At 47.0% G+C, this 26,100-nt stretch overlaps 1 protein-coding gene across 1 annotated transcript in view; it reads right to left on the bottom strand.

The window, feature by feature from the left end:
- Positions 1 to 5,452: 5,452 nt before the first annotated feature.
- The window catches only part of LOC143989373 (peroxisomal ATPase PEX6-like), a gene marked incomplete at its 5' end in the record, with an annotated part of 40,298 nt that continues 19,650 nt past the window's right edge, over positions 5,453 to 26,100 (bottom strand). The window contains 1 exon segment of the mRNA XM_077489475.1: positions 5,453 to 8,899. Within this exon segment, the coding sequence (XP_077345601.1) occupies positions 8,724 to 8,899 (176 nt within the window).

Here is a 26,100-nt window from a genome sequence, read left to right as displayed (position 1 = left end):
TGAACCCGATACGTTCACAAAGCTCCTCTCCTACATGAACCCGATACCTTCACAATGCTCCTCTCCTACATGAACCCGATACGTTCACAACACTCCTCTCCTACATGAACCCGATACGTTCACAACGCTCCTCTCCTACATGAACCCGATACGTTCACAACGCTCCTCTCCTACATGAACCCGATACGTTCACCACGCTCCTCTCCTACATGAACCCGATACGTTCACAATGCTCCTCTCCTACATGAACCCGATACGTTCACATCGCTCCTCTCCTACATGAGCCCGATACCTTCACAACGCTCCTCTCCTACATGAATCCGATACCTTCACAACGCTCCTCTCCTACATGAGCCCGATATGTTCACATCGCTCCTCTCCTACATGAACCCGATACGTTCACAACGCTCCTCTCCTACATGAACCCGATATGTTCACAATGCTCCTCTCCTACATGAACCCGATACGTTCACAACGCTCCTCTCCTACATGAACCCGATACGTTCACAACGCTCCTCTCCTACACGAACCCGATACGTTCACAACGCTCCTCTCTATACATGAACCCGATACGTTCACAACGCTCCTCTCCTACATGAACCCGATACGTTCACAACGCTCCTCTCCTACACGAACCCGATACGTTCACAACGCTCCTCTCTATACATGAACCCGATACGTTCACAACGCTCCTCTCCTACATGAACCCGATACGTTCACAACGCTCATCTCCTACATGAACCCGATACGTTCACAACGCTCCTCTCCTACATGAACCCGATACGTTCACAACGCTCCTCTCCTACATGAACCCGATACGTTCACAACGCTCCTCTCCTACATGAACCCGATACGTTCACAACGCTCCTCTCCTACATGAGCCCGATACCTTCACAACGCTCCTCTCCTACATGAACCCGATAAGTTCACAACGCTCCTCTACTACATGAACCCGATACGTTCACAACGCTCCTCTACTACATGAACCCGATACGTTCACAACGCTCCTCTCCTACATGAACCCGATACGTTCACAACGCTCCTCTCCTACATGAACCCGATACGTTCACAACGCTCCTCTCCTACATGAACCCGATAAGTTCACAACGCTCCTCTACTACATGAACCCGATACCTTCACAACGCTCCTCTCCTACATGAACCCGATACGTTCACAACGCTCCTCTCCTACATGAACCCGATACGTTCACAATGCTCCTCTCCTACATGAACCCGATACGTTCACATCGCTCCTCTCCTACATGAGCCCGATACCTTCACAATGCTCTTCTCCTACATGAACCCGATACGTTCACAACGCTCCTCTCCTACATGAACCCGATACGTTCACAGCGCTCCTCTCCTACATGAACCCGATACGTTCACAACGCTCCTCTCCTACATGAACCCGATACGTTCACAACCCTCCTTTCTATACATGAACCCGATACGTTCACAACGCTCCTCTCTATACATGAACCCGATACGTTCACAACGCTCCTCTCCTACACGAACCCGATACGTTCACAAAGCTCCTCTCCTACATGAACCCGATACGTTCACAACGCTCCTCTCCTACATGAACCCGATACGTTCACAACGCTCCTCTCTATACATGAACCCGATACATTCACAACGCTCCTCTCCTACACGAACCCGATACGTTCACAAAGCTCCTCTCCTACATGAACCCGATACGTTCACAACGCTCCTCTCCTACATGAACCCGATACGTTCACAACGCTCCTCTCTATACATGAACCCGATACATTCACAACGCTCCTCTCCTACATGAACCCGATACGTTCACAAAGCTCCTCTCCTACATGAACCCGATACGTTCACAACGCTCCTCTCCTACATGAACCCGATACGTTCACAACGCTCCTCTCCTACATGAACCCGATACGTTCACAGCGCTCCTCTCCTACATGAACCCGATATGTTCACATCGCTCCTCTCCTACATGAACCCGATACGTTCACAACGCTCCTCTCCTACATGAACCCGATATGTTCACATCGCTCCTCTCCTACATGAACCCGATACGTTCACAACGCTCCTCTCCTACATGAACCCGATATGTTCACAATGCTCCTCTCCTACATGAACCCGATACGTTCACAACGCTCCTCTCCTACATGAACCCGATACGTTCACAACGCTCCTCTCCTACACGAACCCGATACGTTCACAACGCTCCTCTCTATACATGAACCCGATACGTTCACAACGCTCCTCTCCTACATGAACCCGATACGTTCACAACGCTCCTCTCCTACATGAACCCGATACGTTCACAACGCTCCTCTCCTACATGAACCCGATACGTTCACAACGCTCCTCTCCTACACGAACCCGATACGTTCACAACGCTCCTCTCCTACATGAACCCGATACGTTCACAACGCTCCTCTCCTACATGAACCCGATACGTTCACAACGCTCCTCTCCTACATGAACCCGATACGTTCACAACGCTCCTCTCCTACATGAACCCGATACGTTCACAACGCTCCTCTCCTACATGAACCCGATATGTTCACATCGCTCCTCTCCTACATGAGCCCGATACCTTCACAACGCTCCTCTCCTACATGAACCCGATACGTTCACAACGCTCCTCTCCTACATGAACCCGATACGTTCACAAGGCTCCTCTCCTACATGAACCCGATACCTTCACAATGCTCTTCTCCTACATGAACCCGATACGTTCACAACACTCCTCTCCTACATGAACCCGATACGTTCACAACGCTCCTCTCTATACATGAACCCGATACGTTCACATCGCTCCTCTCCTACATGAACCCGATACGTTCACAACTCTCCTCTCCTACATGAGCCCGATACCTTCACAATGCTCTTCTCCTACATGAACCCGATACGTTCACAACGCTCCTCTCCTACATGAACCCGATACGTTCACAGCGCTCCTCTCCTACATGAACCCGATACGTTCACAACGCTCCTCTCCTACATGAACCCGATACGTTCACAATGCTCCTCTCTATACATGAACCCGATACATTCACAACGCTCCTCTCCTACATGAACCCGATACGTTCACAACGCTCCTCTCCTACATGAACCCGATACCTTCACAATGCTCTTCTCCTACATGAACCCGATACGTTCACAACACTCCTCTCCTACATGAACCCGATACGTTCACAACGCTCCTCTCTATACATGAACCCGATACGTTCACATCGCTCCTCTCCTACATGAACCCGATACGTTCACAACTCTCCTCTCCTACATGAGCCCGATACCTTCACAATGCTCTTCTCCTACATGAACCCGATACGTTCACAACGCTCCTCTCCTACATGAACCCGATACGTTCACAGCGCTCCTCTCCTACATGAACCCGATACGTTCACAACGCTCCTCTCCTACATGAACCTGATGCATTCACAACGCTCCTCTCCTACATGAGCCCGATACGTTCACAACGCTCCTCTCCTACATGAACCCGATATGTTCACAACGCTCCTCTCCTACATGAACCCGATACGTTCACAACGCTCCTCTCCTACATGAACCCGATACCTTCACAATGCTCTTCTCTTACATGAACCCGATACCTTCACAAAGCTCCTCTCCTACATGAACCCGATACGTTCACAATGCTCCTCTCCTACATGAACCCGATACGTTCACAACGCTCCTCTCCTACGTGAACCCGATACCTTCACAATGCTCTTCTCCTACATGAACCCGATACCTTCACAACGCTCCTCTCCTACATGAACCCGATACGTTCACAATGCTCCTCTCCTACATGAACCCGATACGTTCACAACGCTCCTCTCCTACATGAACCCGATACGTTCACAACGCTCCTCTCCTACATGAACCCGATACGTTCACAACGCTCCTCTCTATACATGAACCCGATACCTTCACAACGCTCCTCTCCTACATGAACCCGATACGTTCACAACGCTCCTCTCCTACATGAACCCGATACGTTCACAACGCTCCTCTCCTACATGAACCCGATACGTTCACAACGCTCCTCTCCTACATGAGCCCGATACGTTCACAACGCTCCTCTCCTACATGAACCCGATACGTTCACAACGCTCCTCTCCTACATGAACCCGATACGTTCACAGCGCTCCTCTCTTACATGAACCCGATACATTCACAACGCTCCTCTCCTACATGAACCCGATACGTTCACAACTCTCCTCTCCTACATGAGCCCGATACGTTCACAACGCTCCTCTCTATACATGAGCCCGATACGTTCACATCGCTCCTCTCCTACATGAACCCGATACGTTCACAATGCTCCTCTCCTACATGAACCCGATACGTTCACAACGCTCCTCTCCTACATGAACCCGATACGTTCACAACGCTCCTCTCCTACATGAACCCGATACGTTCACAACGCTCCTCTCCTACATGTGCCCGATACCTTCACAACGCTCCTCTCCTACATGAACCCGATACGTTCACAACGCTCCTCTCCTACATGAGCCCGATACGTTCACAACGCTCCTCTCCTACATGAACCCGATACGTTCACAACGCTCCTCTCCTACATGAGCCCGATACCTTCACAACGCTCCTCTCCTACATGAACCCGATACGTTCACAACGCTCCTCTCCTACATGAGCCCGATACGTTCACAACGCTCCTCTCCTACATGAACCTGATGCATTCACAACGCTCCTCTCCTACATGAGCCCGATACGTTCACAACGCTCCTCTCCTACATGAGCCCGATACCTTCACAACGCTCTTCTCCTACATGAACCCGATACCCTCACAACGCTCCTCAAGTTCTCCTTCTTGAACTCCTCCAAAGTATATATTTTTTAATAACAATTTGCAGCAACACAATGGTGTCCACTTTCCTGCTCTCCGTGATTTATTGGCACCGGGGCTGCATCAGTGTTTGTTGGAGGCATTTAAAGTTGTAGTAAAGCACAGAGGATTTATTTATTTTTTAACCTGCAAGGTAAAGCCATAGTGTGCTAGTATGCATCCCATACTAGCACATTATGTGACATTTAGAACAAAGACCTTCCAGCGATGCGCTGTCACTGCTGTCGAGTCTTCTTCCGGGTTTGTGGACTTCAGTTGTGTGACTTGCCGGATCCGCAATGACATCACTCCTGCGCATGCGCGGGAGCCTCCGTTTGCGGCACAGGACTTCTGGAAGGAACCGCCCGGTTGGGCGTTCCTTTACAGCGCATGCGCAGGTGATGTCACAGGCTACATGTACAGTAAATATCTCATAAACAGGGCACATAGGCACGTTTAGGAGATATTAATTCCAGTACTTGTAGGTGTCAGGGAAATTCTCAGCCTCTCCCTATAAGCATATCATGGAAAGCACAAATGCATCTCTCTCATATAATGCCAGGAAAGCGGATCGTTTCCGGCATCACATCACCTCGAGCCCCTCAAGCTCAGTACATCCCGAACAAAATAGCCAGGCTGCTTTTATTTATATTAAACACATGGATAACAAAATAAGGTGGTGGCTTCAGAATCAGCCAATCAGACACTTGTATTCATTCAATCACACACATGTAAATATTCAAATAGAAATGCAGTAGTGATGTGTGGAGACGGTGGTGTGACAATCACATGGCTCTGAACACGATTGTGTGATCATTCCCACTGTTACCAATGATGGGAGCCGTACTCTATCGTGGCTCAGTGGGCCATCATTTTGTATGGTTATACTATGGTTCCCATGTACACAGATCTGCTTACTTTAGATGCGGTCGCCATGGAGTGGCCAGTCCCTTGGTGAGGTATAAATAACCTTAAAAGAGCAAACAGATCCGCCGTGTCCACGGGAAGGTTTCCGCATCCAATGTTCTTCCACCAATGTCTATATGTGTGAATACCCTCACATGAGTGTATTAAAGCAAAACTGACACTGGGGGGCGTCTGACAACATACATTCATAACAATTTCCACAACAGCTCCTCCTCTTGTCATATTCTCCCATGTGTCCCTTAATGGATCTTGATCTTACACCTGGAAATGAATCAGTTCTTAAAGTCCATATAAAGGAAAACACGGCTTGACTTATAGACTCTGTTCTTCAGGAGGGATGACTTATAGGGAGGACACGACATGGTGATCTGTAGTAATCGGTCGGTCTGGGATCCTCCGTGTCTGGTACGTGGGCTTGGCTTCAGGACGTCTCATTTTGGTGAGAAAGATGTCATCTGCTCGGGCTCCGTTCACTCATCCAATCAGGTAACAGGAGCTCCTCATCACGACATACAGAAGGAATAGAAGTAAAAAACATGAGAATATAGACCCCTACTTCCTTCAACCACGATCCGATGGAAAATAACAATTCTCCAAAGATTCCCAGACCCTTCAAAGGACTTCAACCTTCACTAGATATAGCTCTGGCTTTGCCTTGCAGGTATCTAAACCTCATCCATATGGGCCTGAACTTTATCACTAGTATCCTGGATCCAGGTATAACAATCTTTACTTTCATTCCCAGAGACCCCCCTTAGATTGTGGGAACTTCTTTGTAGCTTAGACAGTTACATGAAAACATCCCGTCCTCATTGGATGAGAAATTGTTCAATCATTTTATAAGTTCATCCCCCACCGTGTACCAGCAATTCCCTTCCAGCTGCCCCCGCCATCCTTCCCTTCTCTCGCGCCATCAGATCCTCGCGATCGGCCATGACATAAGATGCTGGGATGAGATTCACCAGCACACATGAACCTCTTGCCTTCGGGGAATTACCTTTATAAGCTGTAGATTCGCATTAATAACAAGCTAAAGTTGAAGCACACTTGTGGGCCACCTAGTTATCCCGATACCAAAGCTGGCAAGAACCAGAGCGATTGTCAAAATTATAATTCATTTTACCCTCTAGAAATGTATCATTAAATTCTATAGACAAGTGTCTGTGTGGATTTTACTGGTTTGTCAGAACTCCTCACACCAATATGAACATCCTATATACCATCTACCATTGTCATCTCTGGGGCCCTAGAGCTCGGTGGAGACCCGGAGTAGACCCACCATGTGTCCTGTTCACTTTCTTAGCTAGTTGGAAAATACACTTTAAAAATATAAATAAACAAAGATACTCCTCATCCTTTGGTGTAGTTGAGAAGCTTCTTGCAGTGGCCGGCCTGGACTTGTCCCTCAAGCTTCTTTACAACGGCCCAGTCACCTGGTTAGAATGGAAACTGGTTATTGTGTCCGGGTCCAGGAGGGACTTATGAACCCTGTGGGGGGCCTTTTGAAGTTGATGTTACAGTGATTGCACCTACCCCATCAGCGGAGAATGTAGGTGACAGCTGCCGGGGAAAGCACAACTCTGGTCTTGGTTGACCTCCATCAAACCTCATATGGCAATAAGCCAGACATGAGGGAACTTAATAACTGTGGTCCCTGCATCTTACCATCTGGGGTGTAATACCCGGAACCATTGAAAAAAAGGTTCTTATGGGAGCGTCCTTCACCAGACTGCTGCCTTAAATTCCATCAAAGGAAAAAGACGTTCCTACTGGGTCACAAACTTGGCTAGAATTACAGTGGTTAGTATTATTGGTTTGAAAATTTGTCCTTCTCACCTCTCTCATCCCCACTTTTCCTCCTCATTACAAACTGAAGGAAGACACGCAGGGTTTAGAATGGTGCAGAAAAACAAACAAACAATGGAATGAAATGGCCTATGATACCTTCACCTTCTCATACACCCGCTTTCTGTGTACAGACACTTTCAGAACCTCCTTGGACCTGAACAGATACTTATAAACAAAAGTCATTACTCCGTCCTTCATATTTAACCTGCAACGAATGGTGAACAATACAACATTGGTGTAGATTGGTAAATTGTCACCGACATTCTTCAAAACCGATAATAACTAAACCCTCTGTAATCCTTACCTTCACATTCTTACTGAAATACAACACCCGACACACGTAAGAGGGCCGCCGCGGTGGGTTCATCTTCTTGTTACCACATACAATGAGAAGACGAAGGCTCCTTTCACATGGGGCTGTCCATATTTTGCATTCGCTTGCCCGATGGGGATCGCTCTGTTGATCCCCGCTGAGCCGGCAGATGACAAGTCCGTCTCTGCACACCTGTCAGAGTCCGCTCTCCCCTATGGGAGGATTGGATGATTACGGACTGTCTGGATTTTGTAGAGCAGATTGGGGCGGATCGGATGTTAGCGGACATATTACCGCTGCCATCCGTCGCTCCATAGAGCTGTATGGAGTGACCGGTCAGATCCGCCTAAAAACTGACAGGCAGATCTGACCGGTCCACACGTGTGAAAGGGGCCTTGAACATGAGACGAATATTAAGATACAAATGTGGGGGAGATATTTCATAGTTTCCAAAACAAAAAAAACAAAAAAAAACTGATGGAATGCGGCCTTCGCTCTTAGCAATAGAAAAGAATACAATGGGAGAAACATGAGAACAAGATCTTTGAATGGACTGAGAATTTGTAATCACACAAACGTGTACTACACACCCATCAACCCATCATCACCGATTTCTGGAGCCGCAGCTGGACTACTTCCAAGGTATTTTTATTCTGGGGTTTCGTACCTCCAGACATCAAAGGAAAGGAATACACCTCACTGTACCCTCTGACCATATCTGCCAATCTTTAAAGGGTTTAATGGCCTTAGTGCCAGGCTATGAGCAGATAACAGGTGACGGTTCTGATGTGCTGATTATACAAAGAGTTCAAAGAACAAGAGCGGTACATACCATGAGCAGGTCAGCCGGGACTTGCCGTTCGCTGCAGACGAAGGAAGATGATTGCTGGACCTTGTAGTTCACCTTTGCAGATGAAGATACTACAGCAGAATCAGGCAAAGCATAGTCCAGGCATGCTGGGTCATACACAGGTAGATCAGCTTCTAAAAGGTACCAAATCAGAAGCAAGCAAGGAGGGTCAAACAAGCCGGGTCATACACAAAATACACGGAGCAGATATCAGCTGGATCAAACACAAAGGTGAACTCTAACACGAGCGCTGACTGAACGCTCATACAGGTGATTTAAAAGTGAGCTGGCCAATCACTGGCTGTGTCAGGTGTGTTGTGCTGCGTCCTAAAGGGATCCTAGTACTGACACTTAGCCCCATCCCCCGATTTCATGCATCTGTCGGCAACATTACCCATGACAATTCGAATGGCTTATGGCAGTCCCTGCGTCCAGGGCGCGCTCACACTCACTTTCGGAGCAGTACTGCCTAGTGACTATTGTTACAGTACTGGTACCCGTCCTTCTCTGATTATTATACACGGCCTCCCGGTGTGCTAGCGCACTAATCCTCACATTTACATGCTCTACAACCGATTATCGGCAGCTCTATAAACATGTTGTCAGATAAACTACAAAAACACCATGAAATCCTCCACTATTCAAAGCAATATTATGGCTTCTATCTGTACCTCGATATTACAACAATAATTTGGATGTCATAGTTGCCAACATTATTAAAAAAAATTCCGGGACACCTTTTCGGCTGTAGGCGGAGTTGTATTATAATTAGGGGACAAAATGGGCATGGTTTATGCAAACAGTGGGCGTGGCTTAAATAGGCATGGCTCAAAGGGGTGTGTTTAGAGTCTGAGATGAATGTGGGATGGAGCAAGAAAGGGGGGAGAGGGATGGAGGGACAGCAGCCCCAGATCCTACACCACAATAGCAATATGTGTTTTCCAGAGTTTGACAATCAGCAGATAAAGATACTCCAAATACCTGGTGTTGGCGCTTCAATCATCCTGGCGCCATGATTGTTATGGTGTCAGGATGATTGAAGCGCATTGTTTCTATTATTACATTGTAATATAAAATGAAATCATTCAACTCACCATAATGCAGAATCAATGGGTGCCATGAGCGTGTCACTAGCCACCTTGCCTGCCACCAGATGCCATCAGGTGCCCCCAGCAGAGTCCCTGCTTACATCAGGTGCCCCATCAGAGGAGCCTTCCTCACATCTGTGTCCCCAGCAGTGGAGCCACTCCTTACATCTGGTGCCCCGTCAGTCCTCCTAATGTCTGGTGTCCCCGTCGGTCCTCCTAACGTCTGGTGTCCCCGTAGGTCCTCCTTACGTCTGGTGTCCCCGTCGGTCCTCCTTATGTCTGGTGTCCCCGTCGGTCCTCCTAACGTCTGGTGTCCCCGTCGGTCCTCCTTACGTCTGGTGTCCCCGTCGGTCCTCCTAACGTCTGGTGTCCCCGTCGGTCCTCCTAACGTCTGGTGTCCCCGTCGGTCCTCCTAACGTCTGGTGTCCCCATCGGTCCTCCTTACATCTGGTGTCCCCATCGGTCCTCCTTACATCTGATGTCCCCATCAGTCCTCCTTACATCTGGTGTCCCCGTCAGTCCTGAAAGAACCGCGAGTTACCACCAGTAGAACAATACACTAAATCAATGATCAGGTAGCAGCAGTACACTATTGTGAACTGCATTCTGATGGGTCAACTTCACAGTTAAGATTGCTAGCCATCATATTTGTCCATAGTCTTTACAGTGTATAATGAGGCCCCTTTCACACTTGTGTGACTTGTCCTGCGACTTGGGACTACAAAGTTGCATGACAAGTGATATCCCATGATTTCCAACGAGTACCATTCATATCTGTGCATCTTCAAGTTCTAGCAACTTTAAAGTAGTCACTGTACTACTTTGGTCCGATTTTGATGTGACTTGAGACAGAGACCTCAAGATCACATAGGTATTGCTATAAGTCGCATCAAAATCACATCAAAATCATGGTAAAAATTTGGGCAAAAATTGCACGACTTTCAAGTCGCACAAGTGTGAAAGGAGCCCAACGATTGGATTTTACTACCGTGGGTACTTCGCCCGCCAGCGGTAGTAAAATCCGATAACTTTTCCTGAGCATGCACTGTAAAGACTATGGAAAAATCTGATGGCTAGCAATGTTAACTGTGAAGTTTGCCCATCGCATACACAAAAACCCGCTTTTCATTTACACAGCTTTTTGTGCGTCACCAAAATTGACGACGCTGGCTGAGCTGACAAATTGTGCTCTGACCGTGTGACACAACAATAGGATTGTGCTTGTGCTCTGACCGTGTGACACAACAATAGGAATTGTGCTTGTGCTCTGACCGTGTGACACAACAATTGGATTGTGCTTGTGCTCTGACCGTGTGACACAACAATAGGATTGTGCTTGTGCTCTGACCGTGTGACACAACAATAGGATTGTGCTTGTGCTCTGACCGTGTGACACAACAATTGGATTGTGCTTGTGCTCTGACCGTGTGACACAACAATAGGATTGTGCTTGTGCTCTGACCATGTGACACAACAATAGGATTGTGCTTGTGCTCTGAGCAAGGAACTAAATTTGTAAAAGTTATTATTTGATATTATTTGTGAAAGCTATAGAGTCCACAAGCTATGGTGCCAATATCTGAAAATTGATCACACCTGCAGGACTGACGGCCTATTTCAATTCTTGAGACCCTAACATGCCAGAAAAGTACAAATAACCCCCAAATGACCCCTTTTTGGAAAGAAGACATTCCAAGGTATTTAGTAAGAGGCATGATGAGTTTTTTTAACACAATTCTTTGCAAAATCAAGATTTTTTTCCTTTTTTTCTCACAAAATTGTCATATTATCAGTTTATTTCTCACGCACAGCATATGCATACAACAAATTACACCCCAAAACACATTCTGCTATTACTCCCGAGTACGGCGATACCACATGTGTGAGACTTTTACACAGCGTGGCCACATACAGAGGCCCAACATGCAGGGAGCACCTTCAGGCGTTCTGGAGCACCCAGGACAATTCTGACATTTCTCTCCTACATGTAAAAATCATCATTTATTTGCTAGAAAATTACATAGAATCCCAAAACATATTTTTTTTAGAAAAGCCCCTAGAGAATACAGTGGCAGTCGTATAACTTTTTATCTCGCACAAGATTTGCGCAGCAATTTTTCGAACGCTTTTTTTTTGAAAAAAAAAAGTTTTGTGCTTTAAATAAACAAAACAGTAAAGTTAGCCCAATGTTTTTACATAATGTAAAAGATGAAGTTATGCCGAGTAAATAGATACCCAACATGTCACTCTTCAAAATTGCACACGCTTGTGGAATGCCGCCAAACTCTTGCTACTTAAAAATCCCCATAGGCGACGCTTTAAAAATTTTTACTGGTTGCATGTTTTGAGTTACAGAGGAGGTCCAGGGCCAATTATTGCTCTCGCTCTAATGTTCGCAGTGATACATCACATGTGTGGTTTGAACACCGTTTTCATATGTGGGCGGGACTTACATATGCGTTCACTTCTGCATGCGAGCACATGGGGACAGGGGCACTTTAAAAAAATATATTTTTTTATTGTTAATTTTACTTTATTTATTTTATGTTGTCTTTTATCCTAGAAGTTGATACTTCTGAGACTGGAGTTGGCGCCCTTCTGTCTCAAAATACTAACTCTGAGAGCGCTATGCATCCATGTGGTTACTTTTCCAAGAAATTGTCACCTGCTGAGTGCAATTATGAGATTGGTGACAGAGAGCTGTCTTAATTTAAAAGAATGGAGACATCTCCTTGAAGGTACCACTGTGCCCGTTCTTATTCTTACTGACCATAAGAATCTTACATTCTTGTCTGAGGCTAAGCGACTCTCTCCCAGAAGGGTGCGATGGGCTCTTTTCTTATCGAGCTTTAATTACATTGTCTCATTCTTACCCGGTACTAAGAATGTAAGGGCTGATGCCTTGTCACGACAATTTTCCTCCACTTCCAAGTCGGAGTCGGTTCCGGTTCCTGTGATTCCTCCTGATCGAATCTTGGCTACGGTTCTCACCAGTCTTACTTCTCCTTTGGGTGACAAAATTCTTGCTGCTCAGGTCCATGCTCCTCCTGAGAAACCTTGTGACCGCTGCTTTGTCCCAGAGAGTCTCCGTACTGCAGTGCTCCAGACTTACCATTCTCCCAAGGCAGCTGGCCACCCTGGGAAGAATCAACTCATTTGGGCCATTTCCCAACAATTCTGGTGGCCTAGTCTACGGGCTGATGTTACTACCTTCGTAGCTGCCTGTCCCGTATGTGCTCAGAGTAAGACTCCACAACACCTTCCAGTGGGCCTCCTACAACCCATACCCAATGGAGAGAGGCCCTGGACTCACCTGTCTATGGATTTCATTGTGGAGTTGCCCAACTCCCAAGACAACACCCTTATCCTTATGGTGGTTGACCGCTTCTCAAATATGTGTCATTGTATTCCACTTAAGAAGTTGCCCACTTCGAAGGAACTGGCTTCCATTTTTGCTCGGGAGATCTTTTGCTTACATAGGCTACCCAAGGTGATTGTCTCGGACAGGGGCAGTTTGTCTCCCAGTTCTGGCGAGCCTTTTGTGCACAGTTGGGAATCCAGCTTGCTTTCTCAGCTTGCAGTCTAATGGGGCCGCAGAACGAGCCAATCAGTCCTTGGAGCAATTCCTACTTTGCTATATTTCTGACCACCATAACAACTGGTCAGACCTCTTACCATGGACAGAGTTTGCTCACAACAGTGCCTTGAATTCTGCCTCCCAATTGTCTCCATTTATGGCGAATTATGGTTTCCAACTTTCCATGTTGCCTGACTCGTTTGTTCCGCAGAGTATTCCTGCATTAGAGGAGCATCTCAATGGTCTTCGTTCCACTTGGGTATAAGTCCAGGAGGCTTTGCGTCATGCTAATTATAGGTACAGACTCCATACTGACCGCAGACGCTTGCCTAAGCCTTCCTACCAGGTTGGGGACAGGGTCTTCCTGGTTTTGCCACTAACACTTCCAGACCGGTTAAAAAGTTTGACTCTTACCGCAATGGGTGGACTCCAAATCAACGGAGTCGTTAGCGCTGGCAGACAGCCCTCTGCAGGGTTCGCTTGTGCGTATTCCGTTCCCACTCACTACTGGGGGCGTGAGTACATGCGGATCATTCGAAGATTACTGGCCCGGGTCGAAGAGTTCCTGTCCAGGTTGGGGACAGGGTCTGGCTGTCATGTCGCAACCTCCGGCTTCGTGTTCCCTCAATGAAGTTTGCACCTTGGTTTTTGGGCCTTCCCGTATTCTTCACAGGATTAACGCAGTGGCTTACCCATTGGACCTTCCTCCTAGTATGCGCATCTCTAATGTGTTTCATGTCTCCTTATTGAAACCGTTGGTCTGTAAACCAATTTACCACCTCAGTGCCATGTCCTCACCCTATTCAGGTTGAGAACCATGAGGAGTATGAGGTACAATCCATTGTTGACTCCCGTAGGTTCTGTGGGCGCATACAGTACCCGGTGCACTGGAAGGGGTACGGTCCGGAGGAACAATCCTGGGTTTCTTCCTTGGACGTACATGCCCCTGTCCTCCTCCGCGAGTTGCATAGATGTTTTCCCCTCAAGCCCAGTGGCCCTCCGAGGGAAAGAGGTCATTTAGGAGGGGGTACTGTCAAGTCTGGCTTAGCCCTTCCTTCTCTGGGCTGGCTTCTCAGCTGTCGGCTAATTTCCAGCTCTCATCTCTCTCCAGTTACCAGCTGTTCCTGATGATGCTCATCTGACCTGCCTACTTAAAGCTGTCCAGCTCACTTCATCTCTGCCTTCGCCTTGGTCACATCACAAGAAACCATCTCCTGCGTATCTGTTTAAAGACTGGCTTGCTGACATGCCTCCTAAATTGGCTGAGAAGCGGTTCTGTGCTAGCAAAGCAAATATTAATTTCCTCTGCTAACACACCTGGGTGAACTGCGAATGCAATGAATTGCTCTCGCAGTTCACTTTTTTTTAAAACTATTAGAGCCTATGGCGCTAATCAGGTGTTTCCAAAACACCCCCTGCTGCTGGAGTTCAGGCACCCAGGATCTGAAACGGGGACAGACACCTGAACAGGGGGTGTCTACAGCACCCATGGATAGATTCATGCAATAAATGAATCTAGCCATACTACACAGAGGGGGGTGGCTGAAGAAAGGGGGCCCCTATTGGACGCACTGCCACTGGTTGGGATGCTAGAAGGGTGAAGGTAGAGACTGGAATTCCAGCTTGTAGCCTCTGGATACAATATTTTGGACCTAAAGGCCTAAAATGTCCCCTGGTGACCTCCTTAATAAAGGTATCTTGGGATTCCCCAAAGAGGTATTCCCTGTCAAACAGCATTAACAAGAAGAATTTTTTTGCACGGATGTTCTGCTGATCAACATTTGAGCAAAAGGTCCTCCATGTGGCAGATGAACCCCCTTAGCGGGGTTGGGGAAGTATGCACCAACAGGCTCAGTGTATGTAAGGCAAAGTCCCAGATGGCCCTGACAGGGTGCCCAAGAGGGCTCTATCAGGGGATAGAGGGGGAGGATCCCATGCCACTCCCATTGGCCTTTGCCCCTCTGCACCCCCTACAGCTTCTGAAGAAGTTTGCTAGATAAAAAAAATGAATCTTATCTCTGGTGACAAACTACAGACCCATTTCACTTATCAACGTTGACATGAAGCTCTATGCCAAAATTCTGGCTAATCGCATGCTCCCTTTACTCCCGTCACTGATATCCCTGGACCAGGTAGGCTTTGTCCCTGGACGGGAAGCACGGGATAATACCTTAAAGGCAATAAGCATACATCAGTGGTTGTCCACATCCCGAAATCCAGGCTTTCTCCTCTCGTTGGACGCGGAGAAGGCATTTGACAGGGTGGCGTGGGATTACATGATGGCTACGCTCTGCAAAATGGGTTTAAAAGAACGCACAATGCAATTCATCACTGCCCTATACTCATCTCCCACGGCCAGAATCAGAGCGAATGGCCACCTGTCGGATGCCTTCTCCCTGTCCAACGGGACCAGACAGGGCTGCCCCTTGTCTCCCCTCATTTTTATCCTTACACTGGAACCAATGTTACGTAAGCTCCGACTGAACGGTGACATTAAAGGGGTCCGGATAAAAGACAATGAGTACAAAGTGGCAGCATATGCTGATGATGTGCTTCTGTTCCTAACAGAACCGAACATCACGATACCAAATCTACTCCAGGATCTAGCACTTTTTAAATCGATAGCTAACTTGCAAATTAATTACACTAAATTGAAGGCCCTTAATATTACTCTTCCGGAAAACGTACTGACTCAATGCAAATTAAACTTCCCGTTTGGGTGGGAGAGACATGCCTTAACTTATCTGGGTATACAGCTCCCAACGAAACTGTCTGATCTCTACACCCGAAATTTTTTACCCCTGTTGAATACTATCAGGCAAGACCTACAAATTTGGAATAAACGCATGATATCTTGGTTTGGGAGATCCTCGATCCTGAAGATGAACGTCCTCCCCAGGGTCTTGTATCTCATGCAAACCATTCCGATTAAACTACCACCGGCATTTTTCGCCACATACAAAGCTCTCAGCTCTCAATTTATATGGGCCAACAAGCATCCTCGCATAAGATGGGGTAAGATGACTTTACCCAAATTGCAAGGCGGGTTGGGAGTCCCCGACTTACAAAAGTACAATTGGGCCTGCCAGCTCACTAGAATAGTGGACTGGCATGTTCACAGGCCAGCAAAAGCCTGGGTAGACATAGAGGAAACAACAGCCGGCATCCCGGTCAAACTCCTTCCATGGCTGGACCCCTCTTCTATCTCATATTCGCTTCAATCTCATCCGTTGATAGGGGCGACTCTACATACTTGGAGAATGATACGCCAAAAATGTAACCTCTCCTCTACTCCAGGCCCACTCTCCCCACTGGAATATAACCCAGACTTTCCTCCTGGCATTTCTTCGCGACAGCTCACAGACCAGACCCCGCAAGACATATTGAGAGCCAGATCTTTCTTTGATAGAGGAAACTTAATCCCCTTTCATTCCCTCCCCGAAAAATTTCCGGACAGATACATTCCCTTTTTTAATTACCTCCAGATCAAACACTTCTTGTCCAGTACACCTCTCAAGTCACAATGGTATAGAGAACTTACGAGTTTCGAGGACCTATGCAACAGACAGGAACCACAAAGGCATTTAATCTCTGAACTCTACGCACTCCTCTTCCCATCTGCCAACAGCTTAAATGACCCTGCCAATACCAGATGGGTAGAGGAGCTGAACTTAGAGCTCACACGAGAAAACTGGGAAAACATTTTGCTACATATCCACAAGGGCTCACGAAATGTATCGGTTCAAGAGAACGGGTATAAACTGTACTCCAGGTGGTACAGAACACCTGACTTGTTGCATAAATTTTACCCTAACACATCGCCCACTTGCTGGAGATGTAAGACTATGGAGGGGACATTATTACATGTTTGGTGGGATTGCCCCGCAATACAACCGTACTGGACAGCCATACACCAACTAATTTCTAAAATAACTACCTACACCTTGGAATATACACCCGCACAATATTTACTTCATCACGCCTCTATACCACAGAAGCAGTATAGGAAATCTCTTGTCTTGCACCTTGTGAACGCAGCAAAAATGTGTTTGCCTGGTCGCTGGAAATCAATCACGCCCCCCACGGTAGGAGACTGGATCCGTCGGGTAGGGCGGACAATGGAAATGGAAGAACTTGTGCACCAACTTAATGATACCACGCCAAAATTTAATACAGTATGGGCTTGTTGGATAAATTTTCGTGCGTCCACAGAATGCAAGACACTGCTGAACGAGGTATAGCCTGACCTGGGATTCTAACTGAACATAATGGGAAATAATAGGAAAATAGTTGCTAAACTGACTGTTCCCTTGCCCTGTCTTACCCCTTTATCCTCACCCCTATACCTTCCCCAATATCCCTCTATCCTAATATTTTCACAGAGCTTTGGAACGCTATGACTTAACAACTATGCTTAGGCTTTAGCTGAGGACGCATCACGTTATCGAGTGGACTCGGAGGAGGCGCGTATAGACGACAGGGCTCTTCTAGGTATGTGATCCTGCTTCAGGTCTCCCTACCCTCACAGCGTGATCCCGGTAGGGGTGAGTGTAGGGAGATATGAACTACCTGTCGTCCTCCTAAGTTCAGACTAGAAGTACTCCTTTATTATACCAATCATATGTCGCCTTTTTGGGTTCTAGCTTGGAGAGACTAATAGTCAGTTAAACTTTCTTGTTTAATTTCACAACACTGGTGATGTTATGCATACTGGTATATGTTTCCTGTTTGTTTTGAGACTGTATGTATCTCTCAGAGCCTGCTGTACGTTCAAGATATACTGTTCAGTTTTCCAAGAATATGTGCCGAAGTTTGACATGACTGGATATGTTACTTGTATTTCGCCTGTATGTCAAATGCTACATTTTTCAGAATAAAAACATGTTTTAAAAAAAAAAAAAAAAAATGAATCTTGATAAAAATAAAAAAAAGATTTGTGTTCTCTCAGAGAGAAGATGCTTGTTCTCCTAGGACACAAACACAAAATTGAGGTAGGCTGGCAGAGGTTACACTGGGCTCTCCTTACAGCTTTGTTTGCTAGTGTTCTGTCTCCTGAAGGCAGCAGCATAACCCAATGTGCCTGAATACCTTGTCATTTGAATAAAAAAATGTGCCTGAGAATAAATCAGTGTCAACCTCCTACAAATACCTGCACAGCATCACAATGGGAATTGATTGGCAACATTCTGAGCCAATCAGACTGCATTGCACAGTGCTGTCAACCTCCCTTCTTGAATAGGAATATGAATGAAGATCTGACCACATTGCTGCTGCTTCACCTCACCGTCCAATCAGTAAGCTGATCTACAGTGGTGTGAAAAAGTGTTTGCCCCCTTCCTCATTTCCTGTTCCTTTGCATGTTTGTCACACTTAAGTGTTTCGGAACATCAAACCAATTTAAACAATAGTCAAGGACAACACAAGTAAACACAAAATGCAATTTGTAAATGATGGTGTTTATTATTAAAGGTGAAAAAAAATCCAAACCATCATGGCCCTGTGTGAAAAAGTGATTGCCCCCTAAACCTAATAACTGGTTGGGCCACCCTTAGCAGCAACAACTGCAACCAAGCGTTTGCGATAACGTGCAATGAGGCTTTTACAGCGTCCTGGAGGAATTTTGGCCCACTCATCTTTGCAGAATTGTCCTAATTCAGTTACATTAGAGGGTTTTCGAGCATGAACGGCCTTTTTAAGGTCATACCACAACATCTCAATAGGATTCAGGTCAGGACTTTGGCTAGGCCACTCCAAAGTCTTCATTTTGTTTTTCTTCAGCCATTCGGTGGTGGACTTGCTGGTGTGTTTAGGATCATTGTCCTGCTGCAGAACCCAAGTTCGTTTCAGCTTGAGTACAGGAACAGATGGTCGGACATTCTCCTTCAGGATCTCTTGGTAGACAGCAGAATTCATAGTTCCTTTTATCACGGCAAGTCTTCCAGGTCCTGAAGCAGCAAAACAGCCCCAGACCATCACACTACCACCACCATATTTTACTGTTGGTATAATGTTCTTTTTATGAAATGCAGTGTTCCTTCTACGCCAGATATACTTGGACACCCACCTTCCAAAGAGTTCCACTTTTGTCTCATCGGTCCACAGAATGTTGTCCCAAAAGTCTTGGGGATCATCAAGATGTGTTGTGGAGAAATTGAGACGAGCTTTGATGTTCTTTTTGCTCAGCAGTGGTTTTCTCCTTGGAACTCTGCCATGCAGGCCATTTTTGCCCAGTCTTTTCCTGATGGTGGAGGCATGAACGCTGACCTTAACTGAGGCAAGTGAGGCCTGCAGTTCCTTGGACGTTGTTGTGGGGTCTTTTGTGACCTCTTGGATGAGTCGTCGCTGCGCTCTTGGGGTAATTTTGGGCGGCCGGCCACTCCTGGGAAGGTTCACCACTGTTCCATGTCTTCGCCATTTGTGGATAATGGCTCTCACTGTGGTTCGCTGGATTCCCAAAGCTTTGGAAATGGCTTTATAACCCTTTCCAGACTGATAGATCTCAATTACTTTCTTTCTCAATTGTTCCTGAATTTCTTTGGGTCTCGGCATGATGTGTAGCTTTTAAGGATCTTCTGGTGGACCTTACTGTGTCAAGCAGCTCCTATTTAAGTGATGCCTTGATTGTGAACAGGTGTGGCAATAATCAGGCCTGGGTGTGGCTAGAGAAATTGAACTCAGGTGTGGACAACCACAGTTATAGTATGTTTTAACAAGGGGGGCAATCACTTTTTCACACAGGGCCATGATGGTTTGGATTTTTTTTCACCTTTAATAATAAACACCATCATTTACAAATTGCATTTTGTGTTTACTTGTGTTGTCCTTGACTATTGTTTAAATTGGTTTGATGTTCCGAAACACTTAAGTGTGACAAACATGCAAAGGAACAGGAAATGAGGAAGGGGGCAAACACTTTTTCACACCACTGTAGACTGGTGACCACATTCTATTGCTTATATACAGTGGAGAACAGAGAAGTCATTGACATTGCTATGCTGTCTGGTAGGGGTGTCAAACCCAAAATTTGCTAAACACTTTCTGCAGGAAAAACAAGTCGCATACATGTGTTTCCACTTTGTTTTGGTAGCATAATATATACAAATGAGTGTCTCCCACCTACAAAGAACACACCTCTACATGTGAAATATCACACCCGGATTTTATCTAACCCTAAGTATTTCATTCATTCATGTGTGCCCACTCATCCAGGATACAGTGCCTTGTGAAAGTATTCGGCCCCCTTGAACTTTTCAACCTTTTGCCACATTTCAGGCTTCAAACATAAAGATATAAAATTTTTATTTTTTGTGAAGAATCACCAACAAGTGGGACACAATTGTGAAGTGGAACGAAATCTATTGGATATTTTAAATTTTTTTAGCAAATAAAAAACTGAAAAGTGGTGCGTGCAAAATGATTCGGCCCCTTTACTTTCAGTGCAGCAAACTCACTCCAGAAGTTCAGCGAGGATCTCTGAATGATCCAATGTTGTCCTAAATGACTGATGGTGATAAATAGAATCCACCTGTGTGTAATCAAGTCTCTGTATAAATGCACCTGCTCTGTGATAGTCTCAGGGTTCTGTTGAAAGCGCAGAGAGCATCATGAAGACCAAGGAACACACCAGGCAGGTCCGTAATACTGTTGTGGAGAAGTTTAAAGCCGGATTTGGATACAAAAAGATTTCCCAAGCTTTAAACATCCCAAGGAGCACTGTGCAAGCGATCATTTTGAAATGGAAGGAGTATCAGACCACTGCAAATCTACCAAGACCTGGCCGTCCCTCTAAACTTTCAGCTCAGACAAGGAGAAGACTGATCAGAGATGCAGCCAAGAGGCCCATGATCACTCTGGATGAACTGCAGAGGACTACAGCTGAGGTGGGAGAGTCTGTCCATAGGACAACAATCAGTCGTACACTGCACAAATCTGCCCTTTATGGAAGAGTGGCAAGAAGAAAGCTATTTCTAAAAGATATCCATAAAAAGTCTCGTCTAAAGTTTGCCACAAGCCACCTGGGAGACACACCAAACATGTGGAAGAAGGTGCTCTGGTCACATGAAACCAAAATCCAACTTTTTGCCCACAATACAAAACGATATGTTTGGCGTAAAAGCAACACAGCTCATCACCCTCAACACACCATCCCCACTGTCACACATGGTGGTGGCAGCATCATGGTTTGGGCCTGCTTTTCTTCAGCAGGGACAGGGAAGATGGTTAAAATTGAGGGGAAGATGGATGCAGCCAAATACAGGACCATTCTGGATGAAAACCTGTTGGAGTCTGCAAAAGACCTGAAACTGGGACGGAGATTTATCTTCCAACAAGACAATGATCCCAAACATACAGCAAAATCTACAAAGGAATGGTTCACAAATAAACGTATCCAGGTGTTAGAATGGCCAAGTCAAAGTCCAGACCTGAATCCAATCGAGAATCTGTGGAAAGAGCTGAAAACTGCTGTTCACAAACGCTCTCCATCCAACCTCACTGAGCTCCAGCTGTTTTGCAAGGAAGAATGGGCAAGAATTTCAGTCTCTCGATGTGCAAAACTGATAGAGACATACCCCAAGCGACTTTCAGCTGTAATCGCAGCAAAAGGCGGCTCTACAAAGTATTAATGCAAGGGGGCCCAATCATTTTGCACGCCCCACTTTTCATTTTTTTATTAGTTAAAAAAGTTTCAAAAATCCAATAGATTTCATTCCACTTCACAATTGTGTCCCACTTGTTGGTGATTCTTCACAAAAAATAAACATTTTATATCTTTATGTTTGAAGCCTGAAATGTGGCAAAAGGTTGAAAAGTTCAAGGGGGGTGAATACTTTCGCAAGGCACTGTATGTGCAGCCTTAGTGTCTAATACAGGTTTCTATCAAAGCCTTCAATTGGGACATTTGCTGGCAGCAGTGTCTCTGATCCAGAGCTGCAAATATTTCTGGAGTCGGATTTTTAGGTCACCTACAGAGCAAAGCTCCATATGACATGTTTAGGCCTTTTCTATTGTCCTGAGAATCTTGCCCCAATGACTGGTAAGTTGACCAACTAGCTCCTGGATGTTGCTTCATTTTGCTCAGTAATTATACATGTGTGGCATAGAGTGGTGGTATTAAAGTTTATTTAATAAAAACTCACAAACCTAAAATCAGAAGACAGACAAATGTGAATAGAGTAACAGCAAGTTATCTGTCATTATCCATGAAACTCTAGGAGGCCTCATCAATGCACTGGAAGCAGGCTTGTACTGGCCATTGGGACTACCAGGAGTTTCCCGGTGGGCCGATGGCTCAGTGGGCCACTCTGATGTAAGGGGGGTGCTGATGGGACACTCTGATGTAAGGGGGGTGGTGATGGGACACTCTGATGTAAGGGGGGTGGTGATGGGACACTCTGATGTAAGGGGGGTGATGATGGGACACTCTGATGTAAGGGGGCTGGTGATGGGCCACTCTGATGTAAGGGGCTGCTCATGGGACACTCTGATGTAAGGGGCTGCTCATGGGACACTCTGATGTAAGGGGCTGCTCATGGGACACTCTGTTGTAAGGGGGCTGGTGATGGGACACTCTGATGTAAGGGGGCTGGTGATGGGACACTCTGATGTAAGGGGGCGGGTGATGGGACACTCTGATGTAAGGGGGTGGTGATGGGACACTCTGATGTAAGGGGCTGGTGATGGGACACTCTGATGTAAGGGGGCTGGTAATGGGACACTCTGATGTAAGGGGGCTGGTGATGGGACACTCTGATGTAAGGGGGCTGGTGATGGGACACTCTGATGTAAGGGGGTTGGTGATGGGACACTCTGATGTAAGGGGGCTGGTGATGGGACACTCTGATGTAAGGGGGTGGTGATGGGACACTCTGATGTAAGGGGGTTGGTGATGGGACACTCTGATGTAAGGGAGCTGGTGATGGGACACTCTGATATAAGGGGGCTGGTAATGGGACACTCTGATGTAAGGGGGCTGGTGATGGGACACTCTGATGTAAGATGGCTAGTAATGGGACACTCTGATGTAAGGGGGCTGGTGATGGGACACTCTGATGTAAGATGGCTAGTAATGGGACACTCTGATGTAAGGGGTTGGTGATGGGACACTCTGATGTAAGGGGGCTAGTAATGGGACACTCTGATGTAAGGGGGCTAGTAATGGGACACTCTGATGTAAGGGGGCTGGTGATGGGACACTCTGATGTAAGGGGGCTGGTGATGGGACACTCTGATGTAAGGGGGTGGTGATGGGACACTCTGATGTAAGGGGGCTGGTGATGGGACACTCTGATGTAAGGGGGCTGGTGATGGGACACTCTGATGTAAGGGGGCTGGTGATGGGACACTCTGATGTAAGGGGGCTGGTGATGGGACACTCTGATGTAAGGGGGCTGGTGATGGGACACTCTGATGTAAGGGGCTGCTCATGGGACACTCTGTTGTAAGGGGGCTGGTGATGGGACACTCTGATGTAAGGGAGTGCTGATGGGACACTCAAAATGTAAATGGGCCGGTCTGGATGAAGTCCAGGGCCAAATTTCTGTCCCAGTCCAGCCCTGACTGGAAGTTGGCATACGATTCCTATGAGAGCCTTCTTGGCTTCCAGGTACCTGCCTGCAGGGGCGTAACTATAAGGGGTGCAGCAGTTGCGACCGCAACTGGGTCCTGTGATGCAGGGGGCCCATGCAGCCCCCTCTACATATGGCCGGCAGCAGCATAGGCAGCTAGGGATACCAATGCACCATGCACACGGGTGTCTGGAGGTGGAGGGTGACTAGCAGAGCTCCATGCTCGACTATCGCACTGGCTTCTCTTTAGTTGTGCATTCCCCGCATGACCTGTGTCCTCGGCCGGCTCCACAGAGTACCCCTCTCCTGCTCCATGCATTGCCGCTCAGTCCGATGTCTGTTCTCCCCAGCCAGAGTCCCGCCCCCCCCGAGTCCGGCCCACTCTGCACTGCATACTTCTCCCGGGTAAACAAACTTGAAGCACACAGATGCAGTGCAGCCCTATGAGAGCCCCCCGGAGGACACTGCAAGCTTGTCTGCCAGCCCCCCTCCTCCCCCGTCATACACAGATGATGAAAGGTCTTTCTGGGAGATATGCTGATCGCCCGTCCAGCACACTGGATGGAGCCCAGGCCAACATGAATGAGTGCACAGCCTGCAGCTTGGTCATGGTGAGTGAGAGGACCCCATCCCCCACACACCATTACATACCCCCTCCACCTCCCCCTGGGGACAGGGACCCCTTCTCACGTGGGGACAGGGACTCCTTCTCACCTGGGGGCAGTAACTTCATCTGCCCTGGAGAAAAGGACCTCATCTCTTCTGGGGACCCCATCCTGCCTAGGGACAGTCCCCCAATGGGGCACCTAAAAATAAAAATAAAAAAATAAAAAAAAACTACTGATACCAGTGGTGGAACTACAGGGCTCACAAAGGTCATACCTGTGACTACGCCCTGTAGTTCCACCGCCGGTCTTGGAGGGAAGGGCCTGGCTGGGGTTCAGGGGGGCCCTTCATGGTTTCTTGCATCGGGGGCCCTGAAGGTTCTAGTTACGCCACTGCCTGCCTGTTCTCAGTATGACTAGACACTGCTACTTACCTTTGCCTGATACACCTAGATTTGATCACTTGCTTGACCCAAACTTGGATTTGCTGTTAACTACATCCCTAAAACAATACTCGGCTCTCGTTATCTGCAGCAGTGACTTTGGCTACTTAACTCTGACAACTTATTGGTCCTTAGCTTGCAATCACTGGGAGAAAGCTCCAGTTAAAGTCCAGTAATCCTGTGTTTCAGAAGATCCATCACTGAAGTCCTGGTGGCACCCAAGATCAAGTGCACCACAGCAGTGGTCATCAGACCATAACAGAACCCTGAGCCTTAAGCCCCATACACACCATCAGATTTTCTGCTGATTTTTTCCTTTAGATTTACCAAAAACCTTATAATATGAGGTCAAACCTTAGGAATTTCAATGTGTCTGCAATCAGGCCGGCCCTTCACTACATGGTTTTGGTAAATCTGAAGACAAAAATCAGCAGAAAATCTGATAGAGTGTATGGGGCATTAGAAGACACAGATGGTGGAGAAGTTGGGTGGTGGACAGCAGTCATCACAGGAGATGGGTAGTGGACAGTTGTCACAGGTTGTGGAAAAAGAATAATGGGTGGTGGACAGTTGTCATTGGTGGTGAAGGAAGGACCGCAAGAGATGAGTGACAGGCAGTAGCCACAAGAAGTGAACAGGAACTGTAGAAGATGGATGATGAACAGTAGTATCGGGTGGTGGAGGAGGAATCACAGAAGACGGGTGAGGGCTAGTAGTCACAAGTCTGCATAGGTGGCAGCTAGCTTGAACAGGTGGTGAAGGAGGAACTGGAGAAGATAGTGGACAGCGGTTACAAGTGGTAGAGAAGGAATTGCAGGAGATGGGTAGTGAACAGCAGTCCCAGGTAGTGGAAGGAGAATTACAGGAGCTGGTTGGTGGACAGTAGTTACAAGTGGGGGATGGTTGGTGGGCAGCAGTCAAGGGTGGTGAAGAAGGAATCATTGGAGATAGTTGGTGGGCAGCAGTCACCGCTGATAAAGTAGTTGCAGGAGATGGGTTGTAAAGAGTAGACACAGCTGGTGGAGAAGGAATGGCAGGGGATAGGTGGTGCACAGTC

This window comes from Lithobates pipiens, unplaced genomic scaffold, assembly GCF_037356315.1.
Source record: "Lithobates pipiens isolate NorthernLeopardFrog02 unplaced genomic scaffold, aLitPip1_a1.2 Scaffold_18, whole genome shotgun sequence".
In the NCBI taxonomy this organism is placed as follows: domain Eukaryota; kingdom Metazoa; phylum Chordata; class Amphibia; order Anura; family Ranidae; genus Lithobates; species Lithobates pipiens.
Note: the sequence above shows the minus strand (reverse complement) of the source record. Positions and strands in the feature narration are given on the sequence as shown.